Below are 22,657 nucleotides of genomic sequence, written 5' to 3'. Positions count from 1 at the left end.
AAGGTAAAGGAATTCAAGCATTATTTGTTGTTGTTTTTTAGTGGAATAAAGCTAAGTTGCTGATTTATACATCATTGCTCGATCCTTTACTACCAACCTAATTGGGTGAAAGATCGATAGTCTAGTGTTTGGGCCTTCAATCTTCCCATTTTTTCGTCAAAGAAAAATGATGCATAACTTTATAAGAAAACACCCGAATTGCCAATATTGAAGAGTTAACCAACTCTCTTTAATACTTTTGACTCGCGACCAAACACAAACACACAAAAAATCACACTTTGCTTTCTTCTTTTTTTGAGATGATTTGCAACGACTGGTACTCTTTTCCTGTCACATCCTGCTGCAGTTGTTCGTATGTTCTTGGATTATCAGCCGCATCAGTGCTATGCTTAATGTGGCGTTTATTAAGAGGCTCGTATAATTGGCCCTTTGGTAGATTTGTAAGTTCTTCGTAATGCTGTGGCAATGAAGGTACGGTGTTTTGGCCCTGCAGTGCACCGGCTGAAGAATCACGTGTATTCATCTCTTTTGCAGATAAAGAAGCTACACCTTGGTGAGTGGACGTGAGGTGAGTGCTGGCGTCTTCATCTCTGTTTTCACAGATTGTTTCATAAATTTCTTTATCGGCAATTCTTGCCTTGGCTGACTCATGCACTCGTACATTTGAGGCGTCGTCCATCTGATTGGCATTCTAAATTGAAAATGGTATATGCATACACAGTAATAGGAAGTCATGGAAATACTAGTAAGTAGATAATTACTGATCTTATTAAAATCCATTGTTTTCAGTCTGCATTGTCCCAACGAATGCATAGAGGAAAATCAGACATATTTAGTTCATTATTGGCTTTGTTTCTATGATAAACAAGCTAGAAAGAAAACAATTGGATTTTGATAAGAACAATAATTATACTAGATAATCACTTCGGCACGCAGCATTCGTAGGTATAATGCAGGCAGCTTCGGGCTACTCCCTCAGCTGCCTGCATTATACCTACGAATGCTGCGTACCTCAGTAATTATCTATTAAATAATAGCAGATGTAAAGGAACAGCATGTTGTATTGTTTGACAAATTAATTGTAACATTTTGTTTTGATGAAAGAGCACTTGCGACAGTTACGTTATACATTGGCATTTGACAGTATATTTACCTCGTAAGCTCCAAGGTCCTCCCCTTTAATACCTGACAAACTTCTACAGCGAGAAATAAAGCAAAAAAAAAAAAGTAATCACTTAAGAACTATAGTCTGTTGGATGCTAGCAAACAAATAAACAAACGAGTAAACGAATGAAGAATAAAAACCCAGCGACAGACAATCTGGAAGAACGACAGACAAAAAACAACACCAAAAATACCTTTTCCTTGCTGACTTTTCTAGAATATGAAAAAATTAATAAATAATTATGATAATTTTGGTCATAAAAAAATGACGAGAATTGATGTTGTAATGAAGGTTTTGTTAAGTTTCCATTTTTACCTTTTCCTTTCCAAATGTAGACGAGTAAGACCACGATGACCACAACAAGGATAACGATGACAGTGACACATGCTGCGATGATCGAGGTACCTACAAAAATGATCAACACCAAGCATATTTACTAAGTATGCCATGGGAGTAAGTGCAGTGATAAAGGTAACAATTGCACACTATGGAAAAGAGTACATACAATTTGATTCAGCCATTCATGTCAACATTTTTATTGTTTATTAACTTACATGTTCCACTAGGCTTTGATTGATTCTCAGTAATACTCGTACCGGGTACTGAAACAAAAACGATTATGCTTGTTAAATGTTAGCTGAGGACACAAAAGTAGTTGCTCGTTCCAAAAAAGTAAATTCAACGATAGAAACTATCCTCCAAATAATTATATACTGCTTGAAAGACGTCGGAGAATAAAAACGTACAGACTGAAGTGCTAGAATAGAAAGAAATTGCTAACTAGTCTCAGACCGATTACTCACGAGAGTGTGTTGTAGACGTTATATTCTTCGGTGGACTTGACGTTATGTTGTGGGGTACAGTTGACGTTATGGTGTTTGATACAAATGATGTGCTTGCCGTGGTTGACGTCTGGAGAGGTCTTGTAGTTGGTGCTGAAATTGTTACAAAGGAAAAAGAAAGAAAAGAATTGAGAGAAAACAAAATACATTATAGACTAAAAAAAAATAATGAAAAATAACTAGAAAAGTAGAAAATGATTGGAGAAAATGAACATAATACTAATGCAATTTGAATTGGAATGATTTTCTACCTCGTCTTCCTTTCAGGAAAGAGCACTATACTTATGCACTATAAAAATGCCAACTCTAAATTATCTTAGATATAAACATACACACACACACACACACGCATACACACACACACACACACACACACACACACACACACACACCACACACACACCACACACACACACACACACGCAAACGCACACACACACATATATTATATATTAAATTTAATATCTATAATTTAAAGCACAAAGACATTTTCTGACCGGGTTGTATCACAGTTAACTGTACTGGTACATATTTGTAGTCTGATGCATCCTGTATTGCAATTCTTGCCATGTACTGATTGGTATCATTGATGTTCAGGTTTGTGATCTTGAGCCAAGCCTGACCCTTTGACATATCACCAACAAAACTGACTCTTCCTGCGTAACTTGTTGAATTGATCTTTTTATCTAACTGTATTCCATCTGCTTTATTGTATTTGATAAGCCCTTGTTTCAGTTCCTTAGTGTTGCCATCTCGTATTCCCCAGTTGACTCCCACTATGTTGGTAGCATTAACCATGAACACCACATCTTGCCCAACCTCTCTTGTTAGCGGACCAGGACTAGATATGGACACTTTAAAAAGGTGCAAACAAAAACAGCTAGTTGCAATTACTGAGAAAAATGCGCAGTCAACTAATGAAATATTAGTAATGAAATATATATGCGAAAACACATGAAAATTAGCAAAACACTTCTGTTTATTTACTTAAATAATTGAGGGGCTGAACTCTTATTATTGATTGCATTGTATTTATGTTAGTGGGCCCCCTGTGTTATTAAACAGCGAAGAAAGCAACCGATGAAACGCGACCACCACCAATTCAAATGTCTGTAGTATGTTTCAGGCCTCCCTTAGTTTCTTTATATTTTGGTGGATATAAATATAACCTATTGATTTTTAAAATGAATACCATAAGGTTGTCTAATAATTATCGTTTAAACTCAACTAATTTTTCATGACAATTAAATCAAAATAAAGAACTGCATTTCTCTTCAACTTACCAACAGGCGGAAATAATTGTACAATCAGTGCTATACAGCTCAATGAAATTACATACATGTTTTGTTAAAGGGTTTATCGCTCTTAAATTTGAGTTGTGATCGTTTTTCCAGTATATATCAGGCGATATGTGAATATTATTGCACATAAATAAATCTGTTCTGATTTGTCTGCTTTTTGGTGCCTTTTGTTTAAGTATTCTTCGGTGTAACCTTTTCTAGAGGTTAAAACTTCTGTAAATGTTTAGTTGCGTGACGTGCTGCGGCCAAAGTGACAGTCACATCCTTTTCCTACTGGAGTCCAATAATTCCTATACGTTTTAACCTGTGCTATGGTGTTTGAATATAATAAGCAGTAAGAAGAGACTAAGATCAAAGTATATTGTATAAAATTAGTTGCGTGATCCCCAACATCGATAAAAAATAAATAAACTAAAGGATATACTAATATAATGGGTCTAGCATTAATCCCTTAAGCTTGTTTCAGATCGTCTTTGTTCTCCTTTTTCAGTTCTACAAATGCTGGTCAAAGTATGACCAAGGGCGCTAGGGCAAAAATTGGTGGTTTTTTAGCCGTTAGACTCCGTTATATTGGTGTTTTTTAGCCGTTAGAAACTGTTTAAACTGTTACTTATCTGTTCTGTTATGTGCTGGCTTGATTTATTCAGTTTTCCCGTCTATATACGCCAAAAATACTGCTGTGACCAACGGTCCAATCGTATGTAACGAACTACTGTATCCTATACCTGCCTCGTGACCGCTTACGTTAGCGTACGCGTCGGTTAATAAGTTAATAAGTTAATCCAAATCCCCTAGAATAACCAAAAATGAACAGGGGTAGGAAAAGAAAGGCCAATCTATTGTTCTCTCGTCTGCTCGTGTAATAGGATTAAAGTGAAAGGTACGGTGGCAATTTGTTTACTCAGCGATGACAGATGTGTAACCAACGAAACCTAACGAACCAACTTCGAATCCAGCCGAACTGGCTTCAGCCAAACTCGAACCCCGACTCGTGACCCAAACAATCTTTTCCAATGACAGCCTCCGGCCGTGACCTTTAGCAACGTTCACGTGTCGTGTTAGATGGTACCTCTCTAATCCGCTTAATGCTTTCCCAGGACATCTTTGATAATTTTGAACGATTACCAATAATACAATGAACCTTACAAATGCATTTCGAAAGTTATTTCTAAGACATTCCTTGTATCGAAAAGATTCCAGACATATGGTACTAACTTTGAAATAGGATCCACTGTTTGGAAATCCCAACCGCAGTTGTCTGACGACTGTTAGAATCCATTCGCTCAAGATGCAAAATTGTATTCCGCAGCAATCGCTTTTACTAGCAATTACTTATACAGCGGACAACCATAATACTAAGAGAAGGTACAGTTATTATTAATGATTCGTGGAGTCAGTTCCAATGGAACTGGTTTTTTTTAAAACTGTTTGTAATTTACAGCCATAGCGAAACCTATCCTGAATTTAAATGCAAACGGTAAGTTGACAAGTGAGTCGGGGTTCGAGTTTGGCCGAGGCCAGTTCGGCTGGATTCGAAGTTGGTTCGTTAGGTTTCGTTGGTTACACATCTGTCATCGCTGAGTAAACAAATTGCCACCGACGAGAGAACAATAGATTGGCCTTTCTTTTCCTACCCCTGTTCATTTTTGGTTATTCTAGGGGATTTGGATTAACTTATTAACTTATTAACCGACGCGTACGCTAACGTAAGCGGTCACGAGGCAGGTATAGGATACAGTAGTTCGTTACATACGATTGGACCGTTGGTCACAGCAGTATTTTTGGCGTATATAGACGGGAAAACTGAATAAATCAAGCAAGCACATAACAGAACAGATAAGTAACAGTTTAAACAGTTTCTAACGGCTAAAAAACACCAATATAACGGAGTCTAACGGCTAAAAAACCACCAATTTTTGCCCTAGCGCCCTTGGTATGACATATCTGAGACAGTGGCTTTTACCTTGTTTATTGATCTTAGCTAGAGTAGTTTTATGGCCTGATTATAATCGACAAGGGCTGTTGTAAACCGTAAAAAGCTATGTCATGCTTAAATTAGATCAAACAGGTTTTTTTAAATCATATATTTATATATTTATTATTTTCATTATTATTTCAAACACAAACATAACAAACAACATTACAAATAACACTAATGCTAAATATAAGTCTAATACTAGATCAAACATATAATACTAATAATTGATCAAACATAGATGAAACATATATAAAACTGCTTCACCACCATTAATATTGTATTCATCGTACCTGTTACTATCAGCTGTGTTGTTCTTCTTGGGTTCTGTCCCGTATTTAAAACCAGCAAACACGAATATTTCTCATTATCGTGTTTGGTCACATTTGAGATGACCAGAGTAGCAACAGATTCCTTGCTGAGTCGATGTCTCAGTCTTCCTGGACATGATGGTGATATATACCACCCCCATTGAAGTTTTCCACTTATAAAATTTAAGGCATCAGCAGCAATGCGAGTCTTGTTAATATTGTTACTGTAATACCATTCTGGGGACGTTGTAAAAAACTCTGTCTCGGTCATCGACATGGTATTCCCAGATAAACTTTGCAGTTCCGCCACTAGGCACATACAAGATAGATGGTGGAGCTTGTGTAAATCTCACAGCTCCATCTAAAGTAAATTAAAGCTTTTCAAAACAGGCATTTCCAATGTATATTTCATTTATTCTTCAGCTAGCGGGCACCACTACTTTTGATTTCATAGTGCTTCGAAAAGAGGGTCGATTCTTGTGGAGAAATTTAAGAAAAGAAAGAAAGAAAAAAAAAAAAAGAACAATACATCTTTATTAATGACGCTCGAATTTTTAATCAATTATGAGATCGAGATGCACATATAGGCAGTTTATTACAGCTATTGTGATTAATACGCTGTTTGTCACTGTCAGGTAATTGCTAAATAATTGCACCCAATGTCAGTTTGAGTTAAATAATTCATGTGTTACTTTTTGGTTTGTGGTAGGTAAAAGAAGTACAAGAAGTGGATGTCACTAACCGATAAGCGGAAGTATTCCAATAGTGATTCCCAACAAACACAAGAAGAACTCATGACCAAACATTGGGAAACAGATCTGAACAGATCTTGTTTTGAACTTGAAATAATTGTAAATACGAGCTAGCTGAAGCTCTCTCTTTCCTTTTTCTACTTTGCATATGATATTGTGTTAATATATTTCGATTTGCAAATCAATGCCATCAAAGTTAACCTTCTTGCCCTTTTAATATGGTTCATTTGTCACATGACTATAAATAGCTTCGACTACGTGACAAATGACGGTATATGAAACCATGGATTTTTTGCTTCCTATGCAAGGTGGTATCGAATGTCTTTCCAAAAAGACCTAAGAAGATTGTCATTTTTACTGCTGGTGCTTTATAAGATGCGAGACATTTAGGAAAGCCCTAGAAATTTAGTTTTGCTGTCGTAGAAAACATTGAATATAAAGTGAAACTTTATCGTGAATGCTCATGCAGATGTCACAGAAAATAAAGTGGTCTTTACCTAAGAGTAGGTAACGTTTGCACTACAAGTAAATATAACCACAGAAAACTGAAATATATTTATTTATTTTCTTTTGCACGTGATATGAATAGGCAATAATTAGCATTACCCTTTATTCAGAATATAAAACAGTGTACTCATATAGAAAAAGTATGCCCATACAGTTGGCAACTTCTTTAACTTTTAATAATTACTAAATAAAACCAACTGGATATAAAATTGATGGTGGTACGCGATAGCGTGCTGCAACAATTTTAATATTAAAACTCAATAACATTTGTTTATTTTGTGGTGTGGGAAAGTATTCAACCTGCATAGTTATTGCATCACACTTTACTCTCGCTATCCTTATAACGCTTCAATGACTGGTATTCTTTTCCTGATGCACTCTGTTGCAGATGTTCGTATGTTTTTGGATCTTCTGGAGTCAGCTCTCCTTTGCTACCAAAATCCCCGCGTTGCTTCAGAGGCTCATACAGAGGGGTCGGATGTGTTGCCTTTATTTGAAGGTCTTGGTAATGTTGTGGCAATGGAGGTACGTCACCTTGGGCGTCGACAGAAGGTCCACGCGTGGATTTCACATTTGCTTTTGTCGCAGCTGTGTCTTTATTTCTGTTTTCTTTTATCGTTTCATAAATTTCTTTTTCATTTCGCGTTCGAGCTGTTTTTGTTGTCGTTCTTTGTGAGGTGTCTTCCACTTGATGGACATTCTAAACAATACAATGTTTTTGTCATTTTAAAAAGGCTGCTAATGCGTTGCCTTTCAAAAATGCGAATGGCTCCGATTCTCGGGATCGTTGTCATATAGGTATATATATTTTTTTGGTTCTCTAATGTGATTCTAGGATTTTCTCCGGGTTCTCCGTTTTTCCTCCTTAATTAAAAATCGTTTTTTTTAAATCTTAACTCAGTATAACGATGTTGCACTCCCCCTCCCCACTGTCCCATTCGAAAACACACACGCACAATAGCTTTAAAACTGGTCTTTTGGTTGGAGCGTTAATTGGGCTCAAGTTTAGACGGTAGCCTTTCAAGCATATCTTCGTGCAGGCATGATATCTATGGTTACCTCATAACTTTCAAGGTCCTTGTCTTGTACGCTTGACGACCCTCTGCAGTAACACGAATGCAAACAATGAAAAAGTTAATATACAAGAGTGGAAAAACAAACACAAAAACAAACAAACTTAAAAAAGTAAAGAAGCAAACAGTACCTGCTTTCTGCTCCTTTTTCTACAACAAATAAAACAATGAATTTATTTGAATTTCTTCCTCTACCCTTTTTAAAATTTGAACGAAATTAGTTTAAAATGTTTAAATCTGATTGGCTGACTAACCGGTGTTTGATCTTCCTCTCCAAATATAGAAAAGTAGAACCACTACAACTAGAATTAGGAATATGATGATAGTTGTGCATGCAGCGATGATTGAGGTGCCTTTTCATCAATATGAAAACATCAAGATAGAAGAACATAGGAAAATCAGTCGATCACTTTTTTTTAAATGTTATTCAAAAATGGCCCTCAATCGACACAAAACAATTGATAAGGTCTCGTATAGATTAAAAAGTAGAAAAGTAACCACTACGCTTGTATTCTTTTAAATACGGGATCATCGTACATACTGGCTATACAATGGTTTATGTGGCTTAGAATGGAATATTGCAAGAGGGACTCGTACTTCGTACATCCTGATTGCATGTGTTTTCAATAGTGTGGGATAGATAGTAGGTAATATGACATTGATAGTCACCATCATTTCATTTTTACTTACATGTGCAAGCAGAACTTGATTGATTCTTGGGAAAATTTGTGCTGGATTCTGAAATATTTAATATTCAATTTATTCAGTACAATAGCACAATACTATACTTTTCTCTTTTAACCACTAACAGTCAACCAGTAAGTCACTCAGTCATCTTCTTTTCAAACATACCATTAGAGCATCCTAATGAACCAGGTACTATCTTGAAACTTCCAAGTCTATTGTTTTTTACTGCATCTTTAAGTGGAGCACATATTTCATCTGGTTTTATCGTGTTCTTGAAGAAAACAACGAACTTCACAGGAATAATATTCTCACTTTTAAGAAATAAACCAAAAATACAAGTAATTAGCACTGGACGTACTTATTGAAGAAACGTTGTGGAAAGCATAAAGCAAGGATAAGATGGTCCTTCAACACATCTCTCTTTTTTACCGCCTTTTATGGTAATGTCTAATACCTGAGACTTGTGACCTTGGCTTCCTCAAAGTTATCGAAATTTCCATAGACAATGTTGATCTATGATATAGAACATAAATATCATATAATTTGATTTTGCCTCTAAGATATGGCTTCTAGAGAATCGAATTGACTGTTGCTTTCGAAAATCGTGAAATATAAAGACGCAATGTATTTTCTAATATAATCAGTACATTTTATCGAACACCTATTTATCTCTCTCTCTCTCTCTCTCTCTCTCTCTCTCTCTCTCTCTCTCTCTCTCTCTCTCTCTCTCTTACTCATTTTGTTCTTCCTCAGGTTTTTGAGTCTTTTCCTTTGCGGTTTTCTTATATTACTGAGTTTTCATGGTATATATTTCAATATGACCAGTACCAAAATATCACTTGCAGGTTTGCCAACTGGTGCTATAATTATTCAACACGACTCACCTCAGAAAGAAAGTTTTCGCTAAAGGTTTTGAAAGCGTCAGAGTTTGCATCACTGAGATTTCCAGATACTTCCTTTACCACTTTTATTGATATGCTTCTGTTTGAAATTTCTATAGAAGTCAAGATAATTATATAAAGATAAGAAAGTCACATACTAAAGCAACTGAAAGTTCTTACGGTTATAATAATAATAATAATAAACTTTATTACTGTGTCATGTCGTTCTAGCTTATTTAAATAAACTTATTGGGGACACCTATCTAGAACCCTATAAAACCAATAAAAATCTTATCCCATGTTTCCAACCCTTAAAACAACCCCTATATGATATTTGCAATTATCTAATTTACGGTAATATCCCACCCCTCCGACTAAATATACCCATTATTCTTACACTTTTGTGTAAACTACAAGCTAAATCCTTACCCCACCGACCCCATAGTAACTGTAAGATAATTCCCACCCCCAACTGATCCTAATATGTGTTCGATACTCAGATCGATACGCTTACTAGGTAGCGCATAAGAGGCAGTTTTGGCAATTATCACTCATGAGGTCACCTAAGTTAAGTGTTCTTATGTGTCTTTTAAATTTACTTAGGGTATCTAATGACTTAACGTTCCTCTTAAGCTTAGACCATAAGACTGGTCCGAGATATCTTATGCTGTGTTTTCCGAAATTGACTGTATTAAATCTTGGTATGATGAAGTCAGAATTCCTAAGATTATATCTGCAACTGGACTGATTAAATAAGTCAGTAACATAGGAAGGGCTTAAACGATTTTTAACTTTATACATAAGTATAGCTATATCTTGTAATCTACGATCGTTCAGAGTACTTAGGTTAGCCCATTTCAAAAGTGTTGCATAATCACTAGTCCTATTACGGTACACAGCTCTTAGGGCTCGCTCCTGAACACGCTCCAACTTTCTCCTATCCGAAGCACGACAATGATGCCATACTGTGTGACAGTAGGTCAGTATTGGCAGTATGGCAGTCTTGTATATCTTTAGCTTTGCTTTTACAGGTAACATGTTACGAAGACGAGTTAGGACACCGACTCTCTTGGCAGCTCTTTTACACACTGAGCTAACATGATGACTGAAATCCATGTTCTCATCAATGGATACTCCAAGTATTTTCAGCACTTTGTCTTGCTTGATGCTTGTGTTCATCATTGTGACGTCCAGTACTTTATCCTGTTGTTTGGAACCAATGCTCAGCACTTGATATTTCGTAAGGTTACCTTTCAGCTGATTAACCTGGTACCAGTCAGATATAGATTTGCCCTCTTCGTTAAGAGTATCTTGAACTTGCCTGACATTCTTCCCGGTGGAATAGAGTTGATGGTCGTCAGCATACATCATCAGTTTTCCCTTGTTGACACTGAATGGTAAATCATTCTGAAAAACATTCCATAACAATGGACCAAGATTGGACCCTTGTGGACAACCTCTTTCGACCTCGACCCACTTACTTGATGAGGATGTAGTGATACACACTTTGCATTGTCTTTCAAGGAAGTAAGATCGCAGTAAAGAAGTAGCATCAGCAGAGAATCCATAAGCTTCCAGTTTACTCAATAATAAGGGATGGTGTAGGGAATCAAAAGCTTTAGACATATCGGTTGAAAGCACCCCTACAGTGCCCTTATCATCCACAGCTTTCTTCCAATCTTCTACCAGGGCAATTAGCGTTGTTTCGCAGCTGTGACCTTTTCGGTAGGCAGTCATGGTCTTACAGAGACGAGGCTCCATAAAGTTTGATACTTGATTGCTTATAAGCTGCTCAAAGACTTTGTCTATGGCACTCAACGATGTTATTGGTCTATAGTTCTTGACATCTAAGTGATCATCTTTCTTGAAGACAGGTACCCAAATACCTTTCTTCCATTCTAAGGGCCAGCACTTGGACTTGATGCATGCATTGAATATGCTGGTTAGTGAAGGAGCTAGTACATTACTTGCCATCTTAAGAACCTGGGGGGGTATTAAGTCATGTCCCATACTTTTCTTAGGATTCAATGCATTGAGTGCTTTGGTAACCTCAGCTTCGTTGATTTCGCTGAACTCGAATGCCGGGCCATTGACCACTCTTTTGTTGTCTTTTATAGTCTGCACGCTGACGTGATCTTTTAGTTGTTCTTGTGCGAGCGAGAGCGTTTGTCTATCACCAATTTCATTGGCCACTGTAGCAAAATAGTCTGCGAAATGATTAGCTACTTGGGTTTGATCTTTCATGATGTTTCCATCGACTTCCAAGTTAATCACACCGTTATCAGTTCCTTGGCTCTTACTATCGATAAACGGCCTAAATACTTTGTAGAACTCTCTGGGATTCTTATTGAAGTCTTCCGTCTTTACTTTCCAGTATTCTTTTATCGCCTTGCGTCGAAGCTTGGTGGCTATGTTTCTCCATTTATTTCTCTCTCTATAATTTTCGTTCGTGGGATTCCTTGCAAATTCTTTTGCGTATCTGCGTTTTTTTCTTATAGCACGTTTCCATTCTGTAGTCATGTAGGGCACGTCCTTGGCTCTGACTTTCATCCTTTTAAGGGGTGCATGATCTTGTAAGATGTTATTAAACAGGGTGTTCCAGTACGAATACTGGTCATCTACTGACTCAAATATCTCCCCGACATGCCATGGTGCAGCTTGCAAGTCCTCATGAAAATCGTCCACATTGATGTTCTTGAAAGACCTGGAGGAGATGGTTTTACTAGGATGACGAATAACGGCTTCAGTCATAAAACTATATACCAGTGAATGATCACTGATTCCAAGGTTATAAGTTCCACTCTCCTTGAAGAGATGAGGTTTGTTAGTAAGGATGACATCGAGCAGTGTCTGACTGTTCTCGGTAATTCTGGTTGGCTGATTTATTAATGAGGTGAGTCCCAATACATCTTCCAAATCACACATAATCTTTCCTTCCCTAGTGTTTGGTCTTAGTCGATCCAGGTTCAGATCGCCAGTAATGACAATAAACTGCTTCTGAAGGGACGCCCATGTAACAATATCGTGAAGTTCTTTTTCCAGTCGAAGGTAGTAGTCTTGGCCAGACGCCTTTGGAGGTCTGTATATTAACAGCACAACCACATCATGACTGCCAAACTTAGATTCGATTGCAAGAGATTCAATTGTGGTGAATTGTCTTGGTAGTTTTAATTTCTTTGATGGTAGATTAGAAGAAAAGTAAGCCATAATCCCTCCGCCTCCTTTGGTTCGGTCGTTGCGATACATATTATATCCTTCTATTTTAAACTGGCTGTTGGGATACGAAGAGTCTATTTTGGTTTCTGTCAACAATGCTACTTGCGCTCGAAAATCATGTTGAATTAGAGTTTCCAGTTCTTCAAATTTATTTTGCAAGCTGTTCACATTTAAATGCAGGATCAGAAGGCCGCGACTATCCTTTTGTCTAGAGGTGATGATGCGAGGTTGGGAGTCCACAAATGAATCTTGAGATGAATTTGAATATTGTACTTCTTGGTTATGAATATTAATTGTAGAAGAATCTTGTACAATTTCCTCCATGAAAGAATCACTAAAAGGAAATACGCAGTTAAAACACCTCCATTCCACTGGCTTGGGATTTTTCTTTCGACCAGTATAACTTAAAGTCGCACATTTCAATTGCTGATACAACACTGATACAACACTGAAAGCGACTATACAAAATGTTACTTACGAGGCACTTGCGATGTTGGCCGAGGAGAGATTTTTGAGCTTAAAGCTGAAGTGCTGAGTTCTCTTGTGGATGTCTGTAGAGGTATTGTAGTAGCTGGTGCAACTACAGAAAACACAAATAACCTGCTTGCATTGATAAAATTAAAGATTTGAGACAGAGAAAGAAGGAGGGGGTTGGAAGGAAGGAAAGAAAGAACGAAGAAAAGAAAGAAGGACGGAAGGAAGGAAGGAAGGAAGGAAGGAAGGAAGGAAGGAAGGAAGGAAGGAAGATAGGAAAGAAGGAAGGAAAAGTAACTTGGTTCCTGGCCCCCATGTGTTACTTCACTTGATTTTTTTAACGCTCCGGTTTTTTAGGAACTAAAACACTTTTTTCTTTGTTATTATTTGTTTACTGTAACTGTATCTGTAACTTTTTAATTTTTTAATTAAAGAAGAAAGAAAAAAAAAAAAAAAAAAAAAAAGAGAAAGAAATAAAGAACAAATACCTTGTTGTATTACATTCAGTCTTGTAGAACTGAATCTGTAACTTGATTCTCCCTGCAGGAATATCCTCGCATTGTACTGGTTGGTGTCATTAATGTTCAGGTTTGTGATCTTGAACCAAGCCTGACCCTTTGACAGATCACCAACAAAACTGACTCTTCCTGCATAACTTGTTGAATTGATGTTAGTGTCTGGAAATGCACCACCAGGGTTAAATACGCGGTAAAGTCTTGGATTCAGGTCATTTGTATCACCATCTCGTACTCCCCATGTGGCTTCTGACATTGCTGTACTATTAATCATGAACACCACATCTTGTCCCACCTCTCTTGTGAGTTGACTAGGGCTGGATATAAGTACTAGACGTATAGTAAAAAAATGGATCATGATGGTGAATACTGACTGGCTGTAACTAACGGTTGCATCGATGGAAAAATAACTTGCTATTAAATATAAATAGATTCTAATATATGACTACATTATGGGTATTATGGGACATAAATAGAAATATCTTTGTCAGGTTGATTCACCTGTAACGAACAATTCTACTTTTGAAGATATGTACAATCCAGAGGTCAATGTAAGACCGCACTCATATATCCCGCTATCGGTAATGGTGACGCTCGAGATGACCAGAGTAGCCGTTGATTCCTTACGGAGTCGGCCTTTCAGCCTATCAGGACATGTTGGTAAAATAGACCATTTCCATTTAGGGGAACTCCACTTATACTCATTAGCAATCTGTATTTGCGTCACATTTATGTAGTACCAAGTGAGTGAGTAACTACCAAATTCAGCGTCCCTGTTGCTAACATTGTAGTCCCATACCATCCTAGCGTCTTGACCACTCACAACATACAGCACACTAGGTGGCACCTTAGTAAATGGTGATTGCATTCCTCCTGGTGTTTTGTTAATAGTATAGGACGGTAATTAGCTATGTAGCATCGCAGTTTTAAGAAACCAAAAAACTAAGAACGAACTAGCTAAACAAAGGTATAGCTGGGAAAGCACGAATGGGTTACCAATTCCCCAAACGACTTCTGTTATTTTGTACTGGCATTAAACAGTCAATTCCTTAAAAGGTTAGTTGATCATTGGCGTTTGATTTAACGTACCAAAAACTTAAGCACAGAAACATAAACAGCCGGCAATAGTTAGGAGTTAACAGTACACCAGAACTTGAATATGTCAAATACGATATATTCTAGTTACAATTATCACCTACTCGTGTTCCTCTGTCGTGCAACTTCTTGTTTTTTTGCATGTACGGTATTGATATTAAACATAAGGCACCGCACTTCTCAATCTTCTCAGTCGTCTTGTTCTTGGTGCAGGACACAAAAATAGTATATGCCTTGTATATATTGACTTCGACTAATATGGTAGCTTAAGATACGTCTTTTTTAATATTATGCTTCGATTTTATTTCTTTTATATCAATTGGGCTTCCTGTGGATAAAATATTATTATACAGCAAACAAAACAAATGATGAAGCGCGACCAGCACCGATGCACCTTTAATAGAATATTTCATGATCGGTGGTTTTAGTTAGTAAGATCAGATCGAAATACAACCTATGCCATTAATTAGATGAATACAATAAAATTATCAAATATTTATCTTCTATAATCTACGAATTCCTACTGAAACTAATCATAATGTAAACTGCACTCAATAATCAATATATCTTCAACTTACCAACAGGCGGAAGTAACTGTAGAATCACTGCAGCTAGACAGCTCAATAAAATGACATACATTTTCTGTGCTTGCAATTATTTATATGAATATTAACTTTTGAAAACCTCTGGAATATCAATTAGGCGATACGTGAACCGTTTTGCACTGATCGATAAGTAAATCTATTCACGCTCGTCTGCTCTTGGCTGCTGTGTGTTTGATGTTCAGTGGAGTGACCTTTTCTAGAGGTTAATGTCATAAACTGCAGCACGTCACGCAAGTAAGTATTTACAACAGTTTTAACACAGCACACCTTGCCTGAAACAAAAGGATTGCAAACACGGAGGAGAACCTTGATAACCTTGAGATCCTTGAACCTTGAAGACGAAGAATGATGACGCACCTGAAATAGAAGGTTGGCACATCTAAGACAGAAAAAGGACACACCTGAGTCATAATGATGTGATAGAAGAATGGCAAACCCGAAAGAGAAGAATGACAGAGCTGAGGGATAAGGATGACACACCTGAATTAGAAGGAGCGCACACCTGAGGTTAATTATTAATAAGAAATAAGAAAACAAAAATACTATGTATATTGTATAGATTGGTAATCCTAAGAAGTCCTTGAATAAGAATCGTGCTCAATTGCATTGAACTCATCGAGGATTTTGTCGAATTCCAACTAGGTTAATCCAACCTTCAAAAAAAAAAAAAAACTACTACTACTACTACTAATATTAATAATTAATAATAACAATTAATAATAATTATTATAAATAATAATAATAATGATGATTGATAATAATAATAATAGTAATAATAAATCATAATACTAATTATTTTTATTATTATTATTATTATTATTATAAGGAAATAAATAGCAAAGTAGCTATTTATCTATAAATAAATTTATATAGGTGGGAAAAGTGTTTTTTTATCTTTTAATGTATTAATTTTATGCGCTACGAAACATTTCCGTTGACAGAACAGGAGATTGGGCTGCCTGTGCCCTGGCGCGCCTGACCTGGGCCTGTGGTTCTGCAAACAAAGCACCCGACAGACTGTGGCCTCATAAACATTCATAATATTTGAGTCTTCACTCTAAAATAGCAATGAAGGTTGAAAACTTTTATATTCTTCTGTGCTTTGTTACACCAGCAGGTAAGCTATATAAAATCCATAACTGTTTTAAATAATTCGCCAGATATCGATGAGAGTAGTTGCTGTGATTAGATCATGTGTAGTCTAGGTAATTCACAATAAAAAGTATAACAACGAGCGACGTCATACTTCCTGATACATATTTGTTTGATGAAATCACTGGGAACTTCGAACTACTTAATATTACAATGTTAACTAGTGCTTTTCTTTCAACACCGAATTTCCATTATTGAAGAACTCATATCAAGTCGAAAATGTCGGTCGATGTGTACACGAATATCCAAAGAAGCATCGATGGAAGTTTATTTATATGTTGTTTACAGATCGTTTCGCAGTAAAAAAATTTCTGTAAGGTCAAATTAAGGTGGCTCGATACAATAATTTTGAAGCACGACTCCTCTACTTGTATTGCAAACTGCGCGGCACCAGATATACCTTGGCCAAATATGAGTTTATACAAAGTGTAGGGATAGATGGAAGTTCTAAATCGTGTGAATTTCGTGACCATTGAACACGCCCTGAAGGCACAGTGAAGTTATGTGATTATTTTTTAAATATATTTCTTGGCGTAATCTGACCAGACCCGGAGAAACGGAGTTCACTATCTGAAACATACTATGGCAGTCTTCAAGGTCAGAAAGTTTCAGAGATTTTCATTGTTCAGTTTTGAAATTATTCGAGTTTTAATATTTTTGGATCGTAACATATCTATGAAATATCAACGGAGTCCCGTGATATCCACAAAATGTATTAATTTCGGTCTCTGACAAACTATTTTTACGATATTTTCTTTTATCAATGTAGTAGCCAGTGATGATGAGAAATCGAGATCAATCGGTTCAAGGGCACTAGGACTCCGAATATGGTTGGATTTCTATATGTTTTTTCCCCTTTCGATTATTTGAATTAAATTAACGTTATATACTTGTTTACTTATCTTGTGTCCGTGTTCCTTCGTTGTCTTCGTTCGCTGTTGTAGTGAAGACGTTTTCATTCCAAAGGTCAAACGGTTTGAATAGCCTACGAGCGTTACTTCTTTAACGGCCGTTCCGTACTTGACTCTGTTTGTACTATACCAACAACAACTCGACCGCGCGATGCTCCTTACGTCAGTAATATTCAACCGTCAGTTAATATGGTTAATCAAATTCACCTTAAGTTCTATATAGAGTCCCGGGGTAGGCTACTAGCCTGCTTGCCATTGTTCTCTCGTCTGCTCGCTTAATCCAATTATTTTGAAAGGTGGGGTGGCAGTGTGTTTACACAGCGATGACAGATGCAGCACCAACGCTAGTGTACGAACCACTGCCGAGCCTAGACAGGGGTAACACGATGGCTGTGTTTTCACTAGGACAATTTAAACTATAGCTTAAATATAACACCGGAAATAAGTCAAAGCTAAATTTCCTAGCAAGATGGTTTAAGTTGTCCTACCAAATAAATGGGCCAATCACAGTGTTATTCTTGAAAGGTGGTTGTCGGATTAAAACACCTCCAGGAATTTTAGGCAAGTTAACATTTCTAGTGAAAACACAGCCGATCTCCCTCGGCATTAGTAGTATTTTCGGCATCAGTAACATTTTCGCTTCAATTGCAAAGAAAGTTACTAACTCTCCTTAGAATATTAGAGTCCAATTAGAGGGAAGCATATCTTGAACCCAGGGTACTGTTTACGAAATGAAATGTAACTTTTCTATACCTCAACGATCAGACAGTTAGGTCGGGGTCGCACTAGGCTAAGTTTTGTTTACCTACTTTCGCATTAAACAAAAATTTGCGATTTCATCTTTTGCCAGTTCCAATTTTTAGCGAGGTCGCACTAGGTGAAAAATGGATCCCCTAATTTGACACACATCAGTACTCAAGGGATATCATGTATACTTAAAGTTCAGATTATGTTACATTGAGGTCAATCACAGAGGTAAACAAGCTTTTGGCGGGAAACACTATTTGGTCTTTCTGGCAAGATGGATGTGACAAATATATTATTATTAGCTGTAGGATTTCTACTGAACTTCCAGTTACAAACTCAACAGCAGGTTGTGGCCCTAATGCTAGTGCTCATGCAACACCAACAAGCTCGTATGAGGATGGCTATGATTATGAGAAGGCGAAGATTGAGACAGAATATTCGTCGCCGTTCGCCTTGGTCTTGGACTCTTCCACGTCCGGCAGAATCATGGTTTGAAATCCATTTTTAGTAGTTTGGACATGATCTGAGCTTGAAGTTGTGCTCGAGTTTGAAATCGGAGATTCCGTCTGTCGTTGATCATAGCTCTGCTCTGTCACAAAAGCCGGGTTAAATTGATAGCTATTCATGTAGCTTTGGCCTTGATACATTTGGTATGGGTCTGGATGATATTGATATCCCGAATCATAAAAACTGCAGTTTGGAACCGGCTGAAAAGCGTTTCGACGGTCCATTATTGCTCACTTTTAAAGGTCAAGTGATGCAATCTCCCGCCAAAGTGAATGCTTCAAAGGATACATGATACCAGTCATATGACGAGAAGATTGACACTTTAAACACTAAAACAATAGGTCTGTTTGCTTTTCTAAATTTTAGGCTGTCCTGAGGCAGCCCTTCGGCTTCTTTGAAGATTTTGGCGAATGCACTAAATTTTGGCGAACGCCAAATTTTGGCAGAAACGGGGTCGCATTTATTTTCGTTAAGTGATGACAGAATCGGCACTTAAAAAAACACTTTTTCGCCTAGTGCGACCCCTGCCTCGACCAGTAGGTCATTTTCGGGTATTCCTTTGTTTGTTTTGTTATGAAGCGATTTTGTTTTTAAAACTTTACATGCTGAACATTCCATTACACTTGTATATCATTAAACACATGAATTACCAAAAGACCGATATAGAAAGTTTCCTTTGATACACCGCCGTCCACGATCGTGGGCAAACGAAACCAGTTTTAGAACATGTAGTGCGCATAAGCAAATGTAACACACCGTGACGCCAAACGTTGTTTGACGAGAGCGGCTGTCAAAATCATGACAGCGTTGCTAAGTTACGCCACGCAGGCGCAACAAGTATAACGTCCAACATCGGTAAAGTCTATTTTCCTCACTCCACCAAAACAAAAGGAAAATAGGCTCTGCCAGCAGGAAAACAAACGGTTAGAACACCGCTCGTAACACTGCCCGAAAATGACGTGACGCACACGTTGAAACATGTTTGTGAAACGAACTTTAATTAAAGTATCGCAATCATCCTAGGCATATCTAAGAACAGCGATTCGCCTTCTTTGTAGTTTAGTTCGTTTATTCTGCCCGATAATATACTTTGCGCTAAACACCGCCGCACTAATACTTCAATTCAGTTCAACTATAGGAATTTGAAGACTTGGTTGGAGCTCGACAAATTGCATAAAGAACAGCAACAAGATATACTACCGAGAGTATTGCTCTCTCTTTTTTATGTAATTTAACAATATTAGCCTGGTTAATCCATTGCTTTAAGCTTCGTGTAGATGAACTAGCTGGAAATTAGAAATTATAGAAAATAACCAAAAGTATCAGATTTACTAACAACAGGTTCAAATTTATGATGGTAAATTGGTAATTGGGTGGAGTGCAAATTTGGTCTGAAATCAAAAACGCGCGATTTAACAAAATTTTCTTTTAATAAATATAATAATAAAGCAGTTATAAAAAAAAAACTGAATTAGAGCTTAGTAAATACGAAACGAGCCAGTAGCACTAGAAAATATTGTGATGGATAGAATAGCAAGGTAACTTTTAATTCTAAAAACTCAACAATAATTATCAAATCAGCATTACTCTCGGAATGCATGCAAGAAAATAATCACGTGCAGGCTTTTTATTGGTTTATGTGCAAAAAATATGCTTTGGGTGAATAATAGTGCTTTATCTGAAATATGGTATTTGTTTAAATATACTGATAGTAAATTTCGTCTAATTGATGTTTGTTGTTCTATCTCAGCTTCTTTTAAATTCACAAAGTGGCCGAATAATCCACTGGTTGTGTATTACAGAAACAGGACGAATGTTGAACTAAGATGGGAGTGGAACCTGGAAGGAGGAGTATTTAATTTTTTAAAAATCGAGAGATATAGAAAGGACAACGTCTTGGGCACAGAGACGCAAATCGCTAAGTACTATTCGAGTGGAACTGCCAGTGTAGAAGAAACCAAATACAGCATCAGCGTTCAAAACAGGGCGACTGGATTTGTAGTTTTTACTATAAAAGACATCACCAATCAAGGCATAAATGAAGGCATGGATAATAATGGCGAGAAGAGTCGTGTAGACGTCATGGAAGCGAATAAAGAGTATATATATTCGATCGAGGTGGACGAACAAACATCAGGCAAAGCGTTTACAAACAGCGTCGTACTAAAAGTGCTCAGTAAGTATTTTAAACGAAAGCTACTGGTAGGTAACATATATAATGAAGGAAACCTTTACAAACACCAATTAGGCTTTAAATAATGGTATCTTTTATATAGAGCGAAGATTTTTAGCAATTTAGAAACTTAGCAAATATTTTTTCGCGACATATCAAGCTTTACTCTATATGTTAGTGCACAGGCGGCCCGAGCTCTTGTCCTGTGGTGTCGTATTACAGCGAGCGTGTCATTTAAACGTTGCTTATTATAAAATACTTGCTTATGCTCTACGAAAGTAAACAGAAGCCATCGGCTGAATGTTCCATAACAGGGAAAAGTTTATATTCAAATTTGCAAACATGATCCTTGTGAATTTTGTTTGCCGAAACTGGACGCTGTATACCCCGGTTAGGATCTGGAAAAGGTAGCCGTCATACAATTCGGGCGCAGAGTTATCCATGGCGTGCCTCACGTGCCAGCCTAAGTGGAAAGTCAGAAGTGGTTTGATTGTCAAAGAAATTGTCTTCCAGCATTCACGATTTAGCAAGAATGACCCTTTGAGCGTGCTGGATAGAAGCATTGGCATGTGTTCTTTCATTCTGCCGTGAAATTATTGACCGTAGCTTTATTTTTTCCCAATTTATTGGGCTCCGATTAGCGGCTGGTGTCGCCGTGAGTGTGCTGCTTTGGGATTTTTTTAGTAGGGGGAACATAGAAATACGAAAACTCCGTCAAGACCATATATACACCAACGATGAAATGACCCGCTCGTTGTAACACCACAGGACAAAAGCTTGGGCCGCCTGTGGTTAGTGTCGAAGTTGGAATATTTGGATTGTGCGGAAAAGCCGCAAACAAAAAGGCCGTCGTTTTATAACGAATTGTTTAAAATACTCAACACCTAGATTGTTTGCTGACGACACAACAGCAGGAAAATCAATAAATCAAACAGAACACTTTTTGAACCTCGACCTGAAAAGTATAAAAAACATGGCTATCAGCAAATAAACTAAGCCTCAACATAGCCAAGACGGAATATGTTCTTATCGGATCTAGAAATCGCATTATAAAAGTCTCGAGAATGAACCAAATGTGGTAATTGGAAATGATGAAGTTAAGAGAGTTCAAAGTACCAAAGTATTAGGAGTAAACATAGATGATAACCTTACTTTGGAAACACATATTGACGAAATTATAGCGAGAAAAGTATCTTCCGGTATTAGCAAAACAAGAAACATTGGTATCTGTTTACAATGCACTAATGATACCACATTTTAAATACTGTTCTGAAGTATGGGACTCACTAAGTACTGAAAGGGCTTTCAGATCGGTTGCAAAGACTGCAAAACAGGTGCGCTAGGGTAATCATGCGTTGTCCGAATGGACAGTCCGAAATAGCAATGAAATCACTGGGTTGGACGCATTTAGTCAAGCATAGATCTCAAGTTAAGGCTGAGCTAATGTTCAAAGTCCTCCATAACCTTGCACCAAACAGACTTATAGAAATATTTGAGGAGCCACTTGCAACCAAGTGTACTTACGACTTGCGTGACTAGTGTTCTACGAAATTGTCAATGTCCAGTCTCTTTCCGCAATAAACTATTATCCCTTGGCATATGATTGTATATTATTATTTTTAAGTAGTGATTATATTTTTTATTTTATTATTATTAAATTATTACAATATCTTTAATATATCTTAGCATTAAAATTAATAGTATAAATGACAAATTTAAATTAATTATGTTCATTTTTATTGTACTCTTACTTATACTTATTTATTTA

The 22,657-nt window shown here is 37.1% G+C and overlaps 3 protein-coding genes across 6 annotated transcripts in view; 1 reads left to right on the top strand and 2 right to left on the bottom strand.

Moving 5' to 3' along the window:
- Positions 1-207: 207 nt before the first annotated feature.
- On the bottom strand, positions 208-6,402 carry LOC116292039 (uncharacterized). Of its 2 annotated transcripts, XM_089025710.1 has the most exons (9): positions 6,337-6,402; positions 5,577-5,955; positions 2,505-2,861; positions 1,969-2,100; positions 1,720-1,767; positions 1,481-1,570; positions 1,359-1,377; positions 1,154-1,196; positions 208-691 (listed from the first exon to the last, which is right to left on the bottom strand). In XM_089025710.1, exons 2-9 carry the CDS (start codon positions 5,911-5,913, stop codon positions 272-274), a joined length of 1,446 nt encoding a protein of 481 aa, XP_088881836.1. In that variant the 5' UTR covers positions 5,914-5,955; positions 6,337-6,402; the 3' UTR covers positions 208-271. The 2 variants fall into 2 exon arrangements, with proteins under 2 accessions (XP_088881836.1, XP_088881838.1); XM_089025712.1 differs by lacking the exons at positions 5,577-5,955; positions 6,337-6,402 and adding an exon at positions 3,291-4,239.
- A 682-nt stretch (positions 6,403-7,084) lies between these two features.
- On the bottom strand, positions 7,085-15,744 carry LOC116289860 (uncharacterized). 3 transcript variants are annotated; one of them, XM_089025705.1, is made up of 11 exons: positions 14,201-15,744; positions 13,673-14,029; positions 13,189-13,290; positions 9,498-9,607; positions 9,068-9,126; positions 8,779-8,924; positions 8,617-8,664; positions 8,181-8,279; positions 8,058-8,076; positions 7,913-7,955; positions 7,085-7,553 (listed from the first exon to the last, which is right to left on the bottom strand). In XM_089025705.1, the coding sequence occupies exons 1-11, from the start codon at positions 14,565-14,567 to the stop codon at positions 7,170-7,172; spliced, it is 1,734 nt and encodes a 577-aa protein (XP_088881831.1). In that variant the 5' UTR covers positions 14,568-15,744; the 3' UTR covers positions 7,085-7,169. The 3 variants fall into 3 exon arrangements, with proteins under 3 accessions (XP_088881831.1, XP_088881832.1, XP_088881833.1); XM_089025706.1 differs by having other exon boundaries at positions 8,181-8,228; XM_089025707.1 differs by having other exon boundaries at positions 15,373-15,744.
- A 647-nt stretch (positions 15,745-16,391) lies between these two features.
- LOC116300131 (uncharacterized) overlaps positions 16,392-22,657 on the top strand; it is an 8,008-nt gene continuing 1,742 nt past the window's right edge. The window contains exons 1-2 of the mRNA XM_089025979.1: positions 16,392-16,516; positions 20,467-20,892. Of these exons, the coding sequence (XP_088882105.1) occupies positions 16,468-16,516; positions 20,467-20,892 (475 nt within the window). The 5' untranslated portion in view covers positions 16,392-16,467. The remainder of the gene's footprint in view (positions 16,517-20,466; positions 20,893-22,657) is intronic.

The sequence above is a fragment of the Actinia tenebrosa genome, unplaced genomic scaffold (genome assembly GCF_029948245.1).
Source record: "Actinia tenebrosa isolate PJP-AT-01 unplaced genomic scaffold, QUT_ActTen_1.0 PGA_scaffold0__85_contigs__length_37466705, whole genome shotgun sequence".
Lineage (NCBI taxonomy): Eukaryota > Metazoa > Cnidaria > Anthozoa > Actiniaria > Actiniidae > Actinia > Actinia tenebrosa.
The sequence above is the reverse complement of the archived record's forward strand: the minus strand, read 5'-3'. Positions and strand labels throughout refer to the sequence as shown.